At 36.6% G+C, this 14,769-nt stretch overlaps 4 protein-coding genes across 19 annotated transcripts in view; 2 read left to right on the forward strand and 2 right to left on the reverse strand.

Moving 5' to 3' along the window:
* The window catches only part of LOC135804331 (somatostatin receptor type 2-like), a 64,379-nt gene extending 60,343 nt beyond the window's left edge, over positions 1 to 4,036 (forward strand). For all 15 annotated transcript variants that reach the window (XM_065318164.1, XM_065318165.1, XM_065318162.1 and 12 more), the window contains one exon: positions 1,588 to 4,036. In XM_065318164.1, the coding sequence (XP_065174236.1) occupies positions 1,615 to 2,880 (1,266 nt within the window). In that variant the 5' untranslated portion in view covers positions 1,588 to 1,614 and the 3' untranslated portion in view covers positions 2,881 to 4,036. The remainder of the gene's footprint in view (positions 1 to 1,587) is intronic.
* Positions 4,037 to 4,074: 38 nt separating this feature from the next.
* Positions 4,075 to 5,370, reverse strand: LOC135803670 (uncharacterized). The gene is made up of 3 exons (XM_065317343.1): positions 5,347 to 5,370; positions 4,413 to 5,213; positions 4,075 to 4,359 (listed from the first exon to the last, which is right to left on the reverse strand). Exons 1-3 carry the CDS (start codon positions 5,368 to 5,370, stop codon positions 4,075 to 4,077), a joined length of 1,110 nt encoding a protein of 369 aa, XP_065173415.1.
* A 140-nt stretch (positions 5,371 to 5,510) lies between these two features.
* Sf3b6 (splicing factor 3b subunit 6) lies at positions 5,511 to 6,220 on the forward strand. Its single transcript, XM_065318189.1, has 3 exons — positions 5,511 to 5,703; positions 5,772 to 6,122; positions 6,184 to 6,220. The coding sequence occupies exons 1-2, from the start codon at positions 5,674 to 5,676 to the stop codon at positions 6,111 to 6,113; spliced, it is 372 nt and encodes a 123-aa protein (XP_065174261.1). The 5' UTR covers positions 5,511 to 5,673; the 3' UTR covers positions 6,114 to 6,122; positions 6,184 to 6,220.
* Positions 6,221 to 6,515: 295 nt separating this feature from the next.
* REG (proteasome regulator gamma) lies at positions 6,516 to 8,039 on the reverse strand. Of its 2 annotated transcripts, none has more exons than XM_065318188.1 (3): positions 7,870 to 8,039; positions 7,205 to 7,555; positions 6,516 to 7,144 (listed from the first exon to the last, which is right to left on the reverse strand). In XM_065318188.1, the coding sequence occupies exons 1-3, from the start codon at positions 7,891 to 7,893 to the stop codon at positions 6,782 to 6,784; spliced, it is 738 nt and encodes a 245-aa protein (XP_065174260.1). In that variant the 5' UTR covers positions 7,894 to 8,039; the 3' UTR covers positions 6,516 to 6,781. The 2 variants fall into 2 exon arrangements, with proteins under 2 accessions (XP_065174260.1, XP_065174259.1); XM_065318187.1 differs by lacking the exon at positions 7,870 to 8,039 and adding an exon at positions 7,622 to 7,839.
* Positions 8,040 to 14,769: the final 6,730 nt, after the last annotated feature.

Here is a 14,769-nt window from a genome sequence, read left to right on the forward strand (position 1 = left end):
TGTAAATGAGCGGCCGCTTCTAAAGGAGGCCTACTACTTGGAGCAACGTTAAATTGTTGAAAACTATTTGGGGTTGTGGAAACATTTAAAAAGGGGTCGCATAGTCTGCGTACTTGCGCAATACCAGCGCCTGGGTTTTGGGTATTGCATTGAGATGTAAGTGGTTGCGGTTTTTGGATGTCGCGGAGCTTTCATCAGCAAACTTAGACATAGACACAAAGTTAAAATCTAAACTTAATATACTGGTTGACCAAATACTTAAGAAGTTTTGTTGTAGACCTGCGTTAACACCTTCATATTAAAAACTAAATATGCTCGATTTTCTGTTTTCCTCTGCTTAAATTCAATTTTTAAACAAAGCTTTTGACGTTGCTGTGTTTATGGCATCCATTTGTAAAGCTCTGTGTGACTGCGTGACTGAACCACCAACGCCCCTACGTTTGACTAAAGAATCGATGCGGTAAATTCGTTTGATTATTGAGAGTTCATACGAAAGACCTTTTTTTTTGTTTTATGCAATTTTTCCATTTCTGTTATGCGTCATACGTGCACACTGTGAGAAAAAAAGCACAAAAGAACTTATGGAAGATGAACAGAGAGGTTTGATATTCGTGTGTGCGACAATATTGAGCCTTGAGCCTCACGTCCAGTGTATACGACGGCTTGGAATATCGTATTGTGAAAATGAGAAATGAGTTGCGATCGGTTTGTATACCACCGTGGGTGTCGCAGTGAAAAACGATAAAATGCGTTGTTTAACTTTGAATGGCACGCAGAGTTTGTAATGCACCATATATATGACAGTGCGTATTCGTTTACGGCTTAAAAAGATGCGTAGTCCTTGAAACTTGGCACAAAAAGAACAGTTCGCAGATTTTTTGGCATTTTTTCCTACTCCCACAACGACAAAGAAAAATACCTTGCAATAAAAAGAGTGGGGAGTCAGTGTGACAGTGGCCTTTTAATCCGGAAAAAACGCACATATCCGCAGTGCGTGCCGGCAAAAAGGGCGGCAATAACAAATCGTTACTATTTATTTAGGCTTTTAGAAGAGCGAAAGTAAAAAATGTGCGTCTCCGAGGCACGCGCGCGTTTTGAGAACAAAAAGAACCATTCGAACTAATGCATCGGGGCTTTGTTCTCCATTACCTAGATGTTTTAGAACTCGAGCATCAACGCGATGTTTTTTTTCCTGCTTTCACCGACACTGCCAGATAAACTGCTCTTGAAACAGAGCAAATTAATAATACACGCATGCATTATAATATTCAGCGTTTTCATTAAACTTTATAAAATTCTGGGAATGTAAACAACAAAACTAATGGTCATGTTATATTATAAACTTTAATTGCAGACAAATTATTGTGAGCTGTGCATGTTCATAATAAATTTCAATGCGAATCAAGCTTTTATTATCAGCGCAATGAGTTATATTTTGCTCAACATTGCAAAAGTTACATTTCTGCGTAATTTAAACACGTCTATGCTTTTAAAATCATGAACCAAAAACTTTTGAGAATTATATATTTATTATTCAAGCATTACTTAACATTAATTTTAATTAAAAATTATTTTTCTCTGTTTCAGATATCAACCATTCGAAAATTAAACGAAATGGATATTCATGATAATTTAACTGAAAATGGCACCGGAATGGCGATGCTTTGTGCTCCTGAAAATCCCACGTTGGTATTCCAGGAAGTTCTTTATGCCATTGTATGTCTCGTCGGACTTGTCGGAAACACACTCGTCATCTATGTCGTCGTGCGTTTCTCGAAAATGCAAACGGTAACCAACATGTACATTGTAAATTTGGCCATCGCGGACGAATGCTTTCTGATAGGCATCCCTTTTCTGATGGTGACTATAATGAAGAAGTCATGGATCTTCGGTGAGATACCCTGTAAAGCGTACCTCATTCTGACAAGTATAAACCAGTTTACGAGCAGTTTGTTCCTCTTCATCATGAGCGCTGACCGCTACATTGCGGTTTGTCATCCAATCTCTTCGCCAAAGTTCCGAACGCCATTTATATCACGCATAGTTTCAATGGCGGCATGGCTCTGCAGTATTGTGCTTATGATACCCATTTTGATTCACTCTAATGAGTATCAGTCGCCTTGTATTGATGGTGTTACAATGGAGAATATCACTAAAGTGTCCTGTGGTATCAACTGGGGCCACAGTTCACAGCTACTATCTTCTCCGTTTGCTTACACTCTCTATACATTTGTTTTTAGTTTTGCTATTCCTTTGAGTCTTATTTTGGTGTTTTATTGTTTGGTTATTAAAAAATTGAAAACTGTAGGCCCGCAGAATAAGTCCAAGGAGAAGAAACGCTCACATCGTAAAGTTACAAATTTAGTACTTACAGTCGTCACTGTGTATGTTTGTTGTTGGACGCCATATTGGATCACACAGATTGCGCTTATTACCGACGAGCATCAGGATGAAGGGTCCAACTTTGTCGTGACGATTCACCTGCTCGCCTCGTGTCTGAGTTATTCTAACTCAGCGATGAATCCTATTCTCTACGCCTTCTTAAGCGATAACTTCAAGAAGAGTTTCCTGAAGGCGTGCACTTGTGCGGCGGGCAAGGATATCAACGCAACACTCCATCTGGAGAATAGTGTATTCCCTAGGAAGAACAAGCAAGGTTCGACTAAATTCCGCACAGCACGCGGAACCTCAATCTGTCCCAACAACGAGGACGAATGCGATCTCGGGCCGTTAGTGAGCAAAGGAGATCCTTCCACGTCCGCCATCACAATGACATCTAGGTCGATCAACTTGAATTCCTCGGATAACAATCGAGATTCGACTACGAAAGACACAGTCGTCAAAAATGGACTGGCGATCACATTCAGCGCCAACTTATAAACATATTTTGAAATAGATTAAAAACAATGTTGGGAGAAGAACATTTTCTGCACGGATCAATTGTTGTTCGAATGCTGATGAAACTGTGATGAACTCTATAAATGAACAAAAGTCTCATTTTGTTTGTGATTTGTGAATTTACATTTTGAGAAAGAGCAAATGGAACAAGTTGCCATTTTTACGACGAAGAACATGTTTATTTTGTTTCAAATCTTATGCATGATACATTAATATTAATATTATTATAAAATGATTAAAATAACGTTGCAGGGTAAAACAAAAACATTAACACATAATAATATAGCTAAGAATATAAAGTTGCATGAAATTTGCCCGATTTATCTGCATATCTCCTTAATTACAAGTTATATAAGCAAACGTATATACCACAAATACCATATTACAGTACTAACATGAATAACAAAAAACGAAGAAATGTGTCTTTAGTGTATAAACATAATCCAGTGTTTTCGATGTATATGAATGACGATTGAAGATGTTAAACCGATGTGAAAACTGAGATGGACTAAGAAGTAATGACAGGGTCGCGGCACAAATGTCGAATGTGTTCCATTTTTGAGCCCAATGGAACCACTTCGACAAAAAGCAAAGTTTGCAAATTATGTAATTGTGCAGAGCCATAGCAAATGATGATTATTTGCTATGGTTGTGTATCAAAACTAAGAACTGAGGAGATTGCACACGAGAACGAATTTGTGACGATATGAAGGGTATTGGGAGTGTGATGTAATTTATTTTTGGAAACTAAATGGTGGCTGTTTCATGTGGTTTAATGTGTTTATGTACATATTTTTACTATCGATGGTAACTATTAACGTAGTATTTTTAGTATTAAGCATCTGTGATATTAACATTAATAATATCGTAATTTTAGTAATACATTAATAAATGTTTGTATTGAAGTAAACTGTAAGGTGGACAGAACAATTTTGAAGTGATTATATTACATTGTATATGATATGAAAATGTTAGGGAATTTATTTTGTAATATAACGAATTTCATCAGAGCTGCTTCTGGCCGAAAGCACCATAAATAATACTCGTTATGAATTGTGACCAGTTAATATCTACTTTGAAAAATTTAAAATTCATTGTATTTAGAATAAATGTATACAATATATTTCATGTACACCTATACTAGTGTTTTAATGCTTACTTATCTTATTGTGTGCATTATTTGTTCATCTCTGGCATCTTCAACTGCACCATAACAATAATATAAGTGGTAGTTAGATTGAGAAAAGTAAAAATCATCTTATGATCCAGATCAAAGAAGCCCCAGGCTGTAAAACGCGGACATCTATTAGCAGCTTGTTGAGTAAGAAGATACATCTTATTTTTTATGATGTCATCGTAGTAATGTTCATAACGTTGGAGGATATTGTAGGCCAATTTGACTGTGCGCTTGCCTTCATTGCTTATGCGTTCACAAAGATGTGCGTGAAGTATTCCTACACCCTACAACAATTTATTTTTTAAATTTATTTACAGAAATGTTTTATTCCACTTACACAAACATGAAACGTCCAAGCAAACAACATTACAGTCAAATCTCCAGAGCCAGATTTTCCTAACAGATAATTTAACACAGCTAGGATATTGAACATCTCATACAACTTTCCCAGCAAAGTTTCAAAACCAAATATGTCATTATATAAATCCACGGCATTATTTGCCAAATTATGTTCAGCAATAATTTTGAAAATACTACTTTTGCAAGGTACCACTCCAAGCAGATTTTCTAAATCGTTATTAATTTTTAACCATCGAGTATAAATTAAGGTAATCAATAATATTTTAGTAGAATACATAAGCGTAACACATTGTAATGAATATATTTCAAGTACAGATGGCAATAAATTCCAATTTAATTCTCGATTGCCAACTTCATAATTCATGTAAACAGAACACCCAAGAAGGACCAAAAAGAACAAGATGTTCAAGGCGAGTATCAAAGTGAAGAATTTATTTACTGGTAGTTTTGTGCCTATTAAAAGATATCTTATTTGAGTAAATTTGTGTGCACTATGCGTGTTATTGCACAACATCCACGAGATAATTATCATGTACATTATCCAGTCACTGAAGACTTTTAATTCGCTGTGATGAAAAGCTCGTTTTGCACGGATAAAATACAACGAAACAATTACTAGTGACGCGAAGATGATACTCAACAAAACTGCTTTTAGTTTACTTGATGTGAATTCATTTGTTTTCTCGTTGTAGTTTGGTATTAAACCAAAGTAATGAAGAATTTTTTTCAAAAGCCACATACTGTTCACCATTTTGTACACACGTCTCTTCTCGTCTGACTACTAATTCCATTAGTAACAAAATAACGGAATATGGTAATTCAGTAGATTATATTTGTTTGAAGTATTGTAATGTATTGGTTATCAATTAAGAAAAGTGAATCAATAGTTTAATTATGTTTTACGAGTATACTCTAATTGTAAGATGTTCATACATTAAATTGAAAGAGAGATAAACTTTCTTTCATTTCTATTATGATTGTTAGTTATGTTCTTTTGCATTGTTGATTTAAATTAAGTACATTGTATGGCAACGAGAGGACGCTGCGTATACGACGCTCACGCTTTTCGCGCAGTGTGCGCTAGTTGTACAGTATTGTGTGCATCGAGCCTATGTTCTGTGGTGTGTGTGAGTGTGTCGTCTGCGCGACAAACATAATTAAAGAGAAGTTTCCAGTAACTATTAATACACACCGATAACACAAATAATTCGAGTTAAAATTTCACCTATTCCTTAACAATGGCGTTGGCAATGCAAAGAAAAGCAAACGTAATATCAAATACGATATAATTGTGAGGATGGACAGCTCAACTAACCTAAAATAATTTTCGTTGTAGGTTCGTTTGCCTCCAGAGATAAACCGCATTTTGTACATCCGAAATCTACCGTACAAGATAACAGCTGAAGAAATGTACGATATATTTGGAAAGTATGGAGCCATCCGACAAATACGAGTAGGTAATACACCTGATACAAGGGGAACTGCATTTGTTGTTTATGAGGACATATTTGATGCCAAAAATGCTTGTGATCACCTCTCTGGCTTCAATGTGTGCAATAGATATTTAGTAGTTTTGTATTACCAAGCCAGTAAAGCATTCAAAAAGACTGATTTGGAAAAGAAACAGGAAGAAATTGATAAAATGAAGTCAAAGTATGGCATAAATATGGATGAGTAAAATTAAAATGTAAATTATAATTAAGTTTTATACTAAGATTATTTGTATTGAGAGTATTATTAATTCATAGGGAGACTGTGAAATGAAAAATGAAGCTGTAAAGTACATTTTCTGGTGATGTTAATCTATTTCCAAGTAACAGATAGAACTTTCTACATATTGTGCTAAGTTCAACAACTTTGTTGACAACCAGCCTGCAGGAAGTAAGATATAACAACTATAACTGATTGGTAAGCATCAATTTTCTGGGGTTTAAAGGAAGTAAAAATGGGTTAGTGTAGGATGAACAATCCTTTCATTTTATTGATTTACACTAAACACATAAATTTAAACATGAATAAATAACTTTTGAGTGTATGTGAAAATTTGTAAAATGGAAGTTTATGAAGGATAAAACTACAATTTCGTGAGAATCTTATTATTTACGTAGACCATTATTTGATGTTACAATCAATGTTTCTTCAGCAACAACTGTAATTTGTCAGATAAAATCAAGAATGGCAGATGCGCGCGTTATGCGAATTTTAAAACAACTGCTAAATTATCTCTAAATTGCGCCGGTTGAAACACAAATGATGACTCGTAAAATGGTTATTATAATCAAATAAACAATGTTAAAAAAATGTTAAAGATTAGGATGTGTTGGAAATGTAATCAATTTAAATTGGCTAGTACAAAGATTCGGCCGCGTTCGATGAGCGAGGTTTCTTGATCTTATCCAAGTTCTTCACGACGATATCATGCAGGGAGCAATATCGATTCCGCACCTCAGCCATCACTAGCCATAAGCCAAGGTATTCTTTTTGGTCCAATTCTTCCACAGCGCGTCGATAGTCGTCCAAGTGCGGGTACTTCGCCACTTTCGATACGAGTTTACCACGCGAGATGAAGTAACGGGAAATCTGGTCGAAGAACGCAGCTGCCTCTGCTTCCACAGACTGCACCTCTGCTAGTGTGTCCTCCTGGATTGAAACACCGAAGTTGTTGCCATCTTCAATTTTGGGTATCATGAAAGATATCCACATCTTCAGCTAAACACAAGGCAAGTATGATATTAGTGATTGTAAAGATCGTTAAAATGGAAAATTTACCAAGTTGGAATCTTCCATAAGTTTTCTAATTCGAGGTTTAACAATATCAATTAGTTCAACTAGATGCTTGTTGCTTGGCACAGATCCAGATGGTAAAAGCATGACTTTGGTGCCATCCTGAGATATGCTGTTGTCATACTTGACTTTCTTTTTGGGTGGCATGTCATCATCATCCTTCAATAGGATTGGATCAGGCACTGGTATGTTTAGATCATAGTACACTTCAGAGAAGTGCCTATTCTTAAAAGCTGGTGTCTCAAGCAGATCATTCAAGCTGACTATAGTTTCCGGAAACTCTTTCAATATCAAATTCTCAGCTTTACTTTTTAATGAATCCTTGTATTCTTGAACCTGCATAGAAATAAATAAAAATGCCATTAGTCATAGTGAAAGTGGGGGCAGCCAAACAAAATTCACTTTTTCATATCTAAGCTGAGCAGATGTACTAAGTTTCGTAATGGAAAAGTACGAAGGCAGGACATCCATGATATCGTCGAAGGTGTATTAAACGTGGTGCTTACAGAAGATTTAAATTATGCTTGACAAAACGCATAAAATTTCAATGACAACACAATGAAAGCATGGTGATGTTTAAGTTGACATGAAAGGTGACGGGCGCGGATTATGCGATACTGGCTGTCTTAATTTCCATTGAAACAATTTACCTTCTTGCTGATTTCTCCGGCCATAGTACACAAACTGATTACAAATAAACACTATTCAAATCGGAATTTTCGTACGCGTCTTACACTTAACCTAAAAGCGCTAACCGTAAATACTGTGCAAGTTGCGTGCAGGGTTCGATCTTCGCACACGGCGTCGGAAAATGCTCGGACCGAGAGTGGGGAATTTCTAATAGGAAGCAGGTTTGCCAACCAGACTGTTCAGTAGTCTGTTAATTAGATGGCGTGGAGGAAGTGGAAGAATACTAGTAAAACAATACCGAGACTTAGGTAATAGTTTGTTTTATAGTCCAAGGATTTAGGTAAATAACAATTAATTAAATGCATATGTTATGTATATTAAGAATTGCAAATCGAGATTAAGTGATCTTTAAATGGTCTCTTAAGTGAAATGACCAGCAGTATTTTATTCGAAGTGTTTGAATTTTATGGCGACAATACAAAGTTTGTAAATTATTTAATTTAACAATATATGTTTCTCAACAGATGAGGTTACAACCGCTCTTACACTAAATTGTAGGTATTAAAAGTCTCTATCGATTTATATATAATTTGTGGGTTTATCTCTTGGGAAACCTACAAAAATGCACTTTTTGTGTGTTTTGCTCCTCCAATTTTTGTGGTTTTAGGTGTCTAGCGGGCGAACGCAATGTCATAGGACAACCTTTCTTTCACTAAATTGTAGGTATTAAAATTCTCTATCGCTTTTGTATATAATTTGTTGGTTTATTCCTTGGGAAACCTAGGAAAATGCCATTTTTGTGTTTTTTGATCCTCTAATTTTTATGGTTTTAGGTGTCTAGAGGGCGAACCTTATGTTGTACAACAACCGTTTTTGCACCAAATTGTAGGTATTAAAATTCTCTATCGTTTTTGTATAGAATTTGTGGGCGTATCCCTTGGGAACCCTTTGAAAATGCCTTTTTTGTGTGTTTTGCTCCTCTAATTTTTGTGGTTTTAGGTGTCTAGCGGGCAAACGCAATGTCGTAGGACAACTGTTCCTACATTAAATTGTAGGTATTAAAATTCTCTATCGTTGTTGTATATAATTTGTGGCTTTATCACTTGAAAAACCTACGAAAATGCTCTTTTTGTGTTTTTTGATCCTTTAATTTTTGTGGTTTTAGATGTCTACCGGGCGAACGCGAGGTCATAGGACAACCCTTCTTACACTAAATTGTAGGTATTAATATTCTCTATCGTTTTTGTATATAACTTCTAGGATTATCTCTTGGGAAATCTAAGAAAATGCCCTTTTTCTGTTTTGCGCTTGCCTGATTTTAGGTGGCGAACGCAATGTCGTAGGGCAAGCGTTCTCTCACCAGATTGTAAATTTTAAAACTCTATCACTTTCATCTATAATTAGTGAGATTAGCGCGCGCAACCTACAAAAATAAAATAAAAGTACGGTAATTTAATTGCTTCAAATCACATACTTTCTATTATTTTCAGTAGATAATTTGGGTACCAAAATATTGGCAGTCGCGTTGTTCTTTTACTTATGAACATAGATTGTTGTCCCTCCAACTGTGGATCGGTTATCATTTCTCGTCCTTGTTTAGTCCGGCGTAGTCGTTCGTACGCCGTGGTGTGGTGTGCACGTGTTTTGTTCATTGATCAAACTTCGTGACAATTGTTTGCGTTACTAAAGATTTTAATTCTGTAATTGAACTAGAATAGGACGACATTTAGTAATAAAAGACCAGTGTGGTGGTTGTTTGTAGGAAGTGTGTGGTGGCCGTCGGATAAGTATGCACGCTGCTGTGTTTATCAATCGTGGATTAATTTTTGGTTGACCTGTGCGCGTTTTCGTTAGCAATCAATTATCGTTTCGCACATAAGAATAACTTGGATTTATAATTAATTCCTGCAAATGGACAACTTTGATGCTCAGACAAAAAGTTTGTGAGTGAACGAATGGGGTTTGCAATATTTATAGCTGACGATGCGTGTATTTTAAGGCAAGTTTTTACTACTCCCGAATTTACTAGCTGTCGATATTGTTTTATAAAAAAATGTATCTATTATTATTGTTGTCAATAAAACACAATGTAAAATTATAATCTCATGCATATTTCTTTGTGGTATCCTCTTTGTCGTTTTCAGTATTGACGTCTTAAGTCATATTGCGAATAAATCTTATGCGCGTGGAGCGAGTACAACATATGTGAGTTGTTGTTTTTAAAAAGTTGAATAATTTAAAAACATAAATACAAGAATCAAATATAAATAATAAAAACACTCGGTGGTCGAGTGGGTACGTGCACCTGCTAGCATGCTAGAAGACACGGATCGAACCTCAGGTATAGGAGGCATTTTTCTCAAATATAAAAATATCAGGCGCAATTTGGGTTGCATATATGAATTGCCACGAAATATAAGAGATATTGAAATGCAAGTGAAGGCAATAAGGAGAAGTAAGAAACTAAAAGGAGAACTGGAGAACAGAGAAATAGAAGAATGAGAGTAGAAGAGAATAAGAGAAGATAGAAGGAAGAGAACAGAGAGTAGAGAAGAGGAGGAGATAGAGGAAAGAGCCACAGAGTGGATCAGATTTTTAAATTTTTTGGCACGTGTCGTTATAGACAGTCACAGGTCGATCTCCCAGAGCGCCTCCGGCGCTCTGGTCGATCGCCCACTGCTTCGATGCCTCCATTGCTCCCGGCCCATCCTACAGCTACGATGTCTCTGCGCTTCATCCCCGAAATTATCAGGCATATCAACAATTTTTATGGTGGGGAATCACCCCCAGAGAGAGGGAACTCCTTATAAGGACAATCCTTATAAAGTCTTGTAAAAATATTTCTAAGTTTTAAGTCGCCTCAAGAGAGGTGACACTTAAAAATATTCTTACAAGTTCTGACCTGTAGCTGAAATGAAAGAAGGAGCATACAAATCACACAGGATACCTTGATAATTTTTATAGTGGGGATCATCCCCTGAGAGAGGGAACTCTCTTAGAGACCTGTTCCTGAAATGATAGAAGAGGTACACAAATCAAAGAAGTCAATATATTTTACTATTTCTTTATTAACAATGGAATACAAGTTTATATTTTACAAGTCAACAGAATACATGTCGCCATATTGAAACAGGACTTACGACCTGCATAGCCGCGCTCATGCCAGCAAGTACTACTTCATAAATTTCTACCGGAACAATGAAATTAGTAAATAGCTAATTTTCTAGGTGATTGAAAATGGAATTAAATATACAGGGTGTTACAAAAGGAAAATTTAAAGGTGCAAAAAAACTAATATACAGGGTGTTCCAAAGAGAAAATTTCATGTTCAAAACAGAGAACACTCAAAACTCACAACTAAAGGTGATTTTATACGTGCTGTTAGGAAAACTAATATACAGGGTGTTACAAAAAGAAAATTTTAGAAACTGAAAAGGGAGTCAATATTCACAATATGAAGAGGGAAATTTACAAATTAAAAACAATATTTTAATATAAAATCAGAGATTTTACCGGAAAAACATCGGAAAATTGAGAAAAAAGGTGCTACAAAAATAAAACACATTTTAATATATTGAGAATATATATTTCTTAATTGATGGTAGCATCAAGTGTATAAGGTAACCGACGGGTAAAGCATCATCATAAATTGATAAAATATCCGGCGGAAAACATCTAAATCAACAGACGGAAAGCGACGGCGCGTAGCAACACAGCGGTTAAAGATGATAAAAATAACTATTTCTTTGTAAATATTAAGATATACAGAGACTGCAAAAACGATAAACTATTCACCGTTCAAGATTTTATATCAACAAGAAATTATTAATTTAACTAGCGACCCGCCCCGGCTTCGCACGGTTGCAATACTGATACTAAATACACTACAGAAAAACTGTGAACGTTGTATATAAAAACATAGCGGCCCGCTACGGCTTCGCACGGGTTTAAAATATATAGCCTATGTGATTAAAATCGATCCAGTAGTTTTGATTTATTCATTACTGCCCGTGGCCCGCACGCGTTAAATTTGGAGTAAAACTATCCACCTTTCCCTATACCATGAAGATTTCCTGCTGTCTTTGGAATATCTTCGCTGCTAAATTCAAAGTGCTACAGGAAAACCGCGGCCTCAGACGCGCTATTTATAGGCACGCTCTTGCCGCACCGGGCGGCCGGCCGGCACCGCCGAAAACGCTACGTCCGCAATTTTAAAAAAATCCGTTGCGCAGTTTCAAAGATTTAAGCATACAAAGGGACAGACAGAGAAAGCGACTTTCCTTCTCCAAACAAAAACATCTACCGGTCAACTTCAACCCACACGTACACACATACACACGTCTATGCTTGGAGGGGGAAGCTACGAAGCATCGCACAAAGAGCAGACGTGAATAATCGAAAACTTTGTATTTACGATATCACATTAGAAACCTCAAAAATAACAGTACTTCTCCACTATTTAATGGATGTTATTATACATACAAACCTTCCTCTTGAATTACTCTATCTATTAAAAAAAACCGCATCAAAATCCGTTGCGTAGTTTCAAAGATTTAAGCTCACAAAGGGACCGGAAAAAAAAGCGACTTTACTTTATACTATGTAGTGATGATGCAATACGGTTAAAATTGTTTACGTGATCATCGAAAACATGACCGAACCGACGGCCGAGGGCAAAGTAAGCGTGGCCGACCACATGAATATTGTCATATTAATAATCCTCAGATAATTTTAAAAACCGTGCTTGTAATAATTAAATCAAGCATGTTATTTTCGGAAACGCGACTAAGAAGAATTCTGATGAAAAATGCCACCACGTGTTTGTAATATAAAAAATTAATATCCCTCGAATTGAATAATCAATTTAAGTTAAACCACCTTAACTTTACGCGAAAAATTTTAATTATCCACCTACCTGTGCATTAATGAGGAGATTTTCTATCCTGTAATATATTCAATCAAGTGAAAACTCGCGCAAGGACTAACGGACACTTATTTCTCACTTAAGAAGACTCTAACCGCCATAAATCAGTAAACAAAACAGGCACACATGCCCATTGCAAATATTTTGCCGATGGCCGGAAGAATACACGACGATTAATCCAATTAAAACCTCAAAACGCGTGACGATTAGAGAGACAAGCTCGCGGACCACGCAGTGAAACAACTGCCGCGTGCGCTGTGCGTAGCCGGGTACAAAGCAAGTATGCAGTGATATCACGCGTCAGTCGAACAAAAATGTTGTTTATAAACAAACGTACTGATAAACACGTAGTTGAGAAGACGAAACTAAAAATACACAATGTTGAAATACACTTACACGAAATTTACTTTTACTTTCAATATTTTTCGGCATACGAAAAGAATAAGCAGTTAAGTTGGAAATCTATGAGATGAAATTTTAATTCATAAGAAAAAATGGGCAAATGGATCATTTTTATCAAGGATTTTTAATAATGATTATGTAATAAACTAAAAGCGATAGCAACCAACGAATTGCTGATTATAGATTGGAAAATTCTCTATCAGATAAAAATATAAAATACGAGGTCTGCAGTAGAAGTGACTCGTGTTCAGGGCACCGTATGAAGGTAGCGGTAGAAGTGACTCTTGTTCAGGGCACCAAACGAGGCTAGCGGTAGAAGTGACTCGTGTTCAGGGCACCGTACGAGGCTAGCGGTAGAAGTGACTCGTGTTCAGGGCACCGTACAAGGGCAGCGGTAGAAGTGACTCGTGTTCAGGGCACCGTATGAAGGTAGCGGTAGAAGTGACTCGTGTTCAGGGCACCAAACGAGGCTAGCGGTAGAAGTGACTCGTGTTCAGGGCACCGTACGAGGCTAGCGGTAGAAGTGACTCGTGTTCAGGGCACCGTATGAGGCTAGCGGTGGAAGTGACTCGTGTTCAGGGCACCGTACGAGGCTACCGGTAGAAGTGACTCGTGTTCAGGGCACCGTATGAAGGTAGCGGTAGAAGTGACTCTTATTCAGGGCACCGTACGAGGCTAGCGGTAAAAGTGCCCTTTTTGTGTTTTTCGTTGTCTAATTTTTGCTGTTTTAGGTGTCTAGCGGCCGAACCTGATGTCGTATTACAACGTTTTTTTCACCAAGTGATAGGTAATAAAATTCTCTATCATTTACGTATATAACATGTGCGTTAATCCCTTGGGAAACCTATGAAAATGCCCTTTTTGTGTTTTTGTTGTCTAATTTTTGTTGTTTTAGGTGTCTAGCGGCCGAACCTGATGTCGTAGGTCGACGTTGTTTTTCACCAAATTGTAGGTACTAAAATTCTCTATCATTTATGTATGTAACATGTGGGTTTATCCCTTGGGAAACTTATGAAAATGCCTTTTTTGTGTTTTTATTGTCTGATTTTTGTTGTTTTAGGTGTCTAGCGGCCGAACCTGATGTCATAGGACAACGTTTTATTCACCAAATTGTAGGTACTTACATTTTAATATATTGTGAGTATATATTTATTACTTGATGGTAGCATCACCTGTATAAGGTAACCGACGGGTGAAGCATCATCATAAATTGATTGAATATCTGGCGGAAAACATCTAAATCAACAGACGGCAAGCGACGGCGCGTAGCAACACAGTGTTAAAGACGATAAAAATAACTATTTCTTTGTAAATATTAAGATATACTGAGACTGCGAAAACGAAAAACTTTTCACCATTCAAGATTATGTTTCAACAAGAAATTATTAATTTAATGATGCAATACGGTTAAAAATGTTTACGTGATCATCGAAAACATGACCGAACCGACGGCCGACGGCAAAGTAAGCGTGGCCGACCACATGAATATTGTCATATTAATAATCCTCAGATAATTTTAAAAACCGTGCTTGTAATAATTAAATCAAGCATGTTATTTTCGGAAATGCGACTAAGAAGAATTCTGATAAAAATG

This window comes from Atheta coriaria, unplaced genomic scaffold (genome assembly GCF_025399875.1).
Source record: "Atheta coriaria isolate IRGN ID8LTWV9N9 unplaced genomic scaffold, Caltech_Dcor_3.1 hic_scaffold_3_pilon, whole genome shotgun sequence".
In the NCBI taxonomy this organism is placed as follows: Eukaryota; Metazoa; Arthropoda; class Insecta; order Coleoptera; family Staphylinidae; genus Dalotia; species Dalotia coriaria.

Coding starts and splice junctions, on each gene's coding strand:
- LOC135803670 (XM_065317343.1), bottom strand. CDS start 5,370: ATGTATGAACATCTTACAATTAGA. Junction 5,214..5,346: donor ATGAACATCTTACAATTAGA/GTATACTCGTAA, acceptor TGGAATTAGTAG/TCAGACGAGAAGAGACGTGT. Junction 4,360..4,412: donor CTTGGACGTTTCATGTTTGT/GTAAGTGGAATA, acceptor AAATTGTTGTAG/GGTGTAGGAATACTTCACGC.
- Sf3b6 (XM_065318189.1), top strand. CDS start 5,674: ATGGCGTTGGCAATGCAAAGAAAAGCAAAC. Junction 5,704..5,771: donor CAATGCAAAGAAAAGCAAAC/GTAATATCAAAT, acceptor TTTTCGTTGTAG/GTTCGTTTGCCTCCAGAGAT.
- REG (XM_065318187.1), bottom strand. CDS start 7,690: ATGGATGTCCTGCCTTCGTACTTTTCCATTACGAAACTTAGTACATCT. Junction 7,556..7,621: donor CTCAGCTTAGATATGAAAAA/GTGAATTTTGTT, acceptor ATTTCTATGCAG/GTTCAAGAATACAAGGATTC. Junction 7,145..7,204: donor TTATGGAAGATTCCAACTTG/GTAAATTTTCCA, acceptor CCTTGTGTTTAG/CTGAAGATGTGGATATCTTT.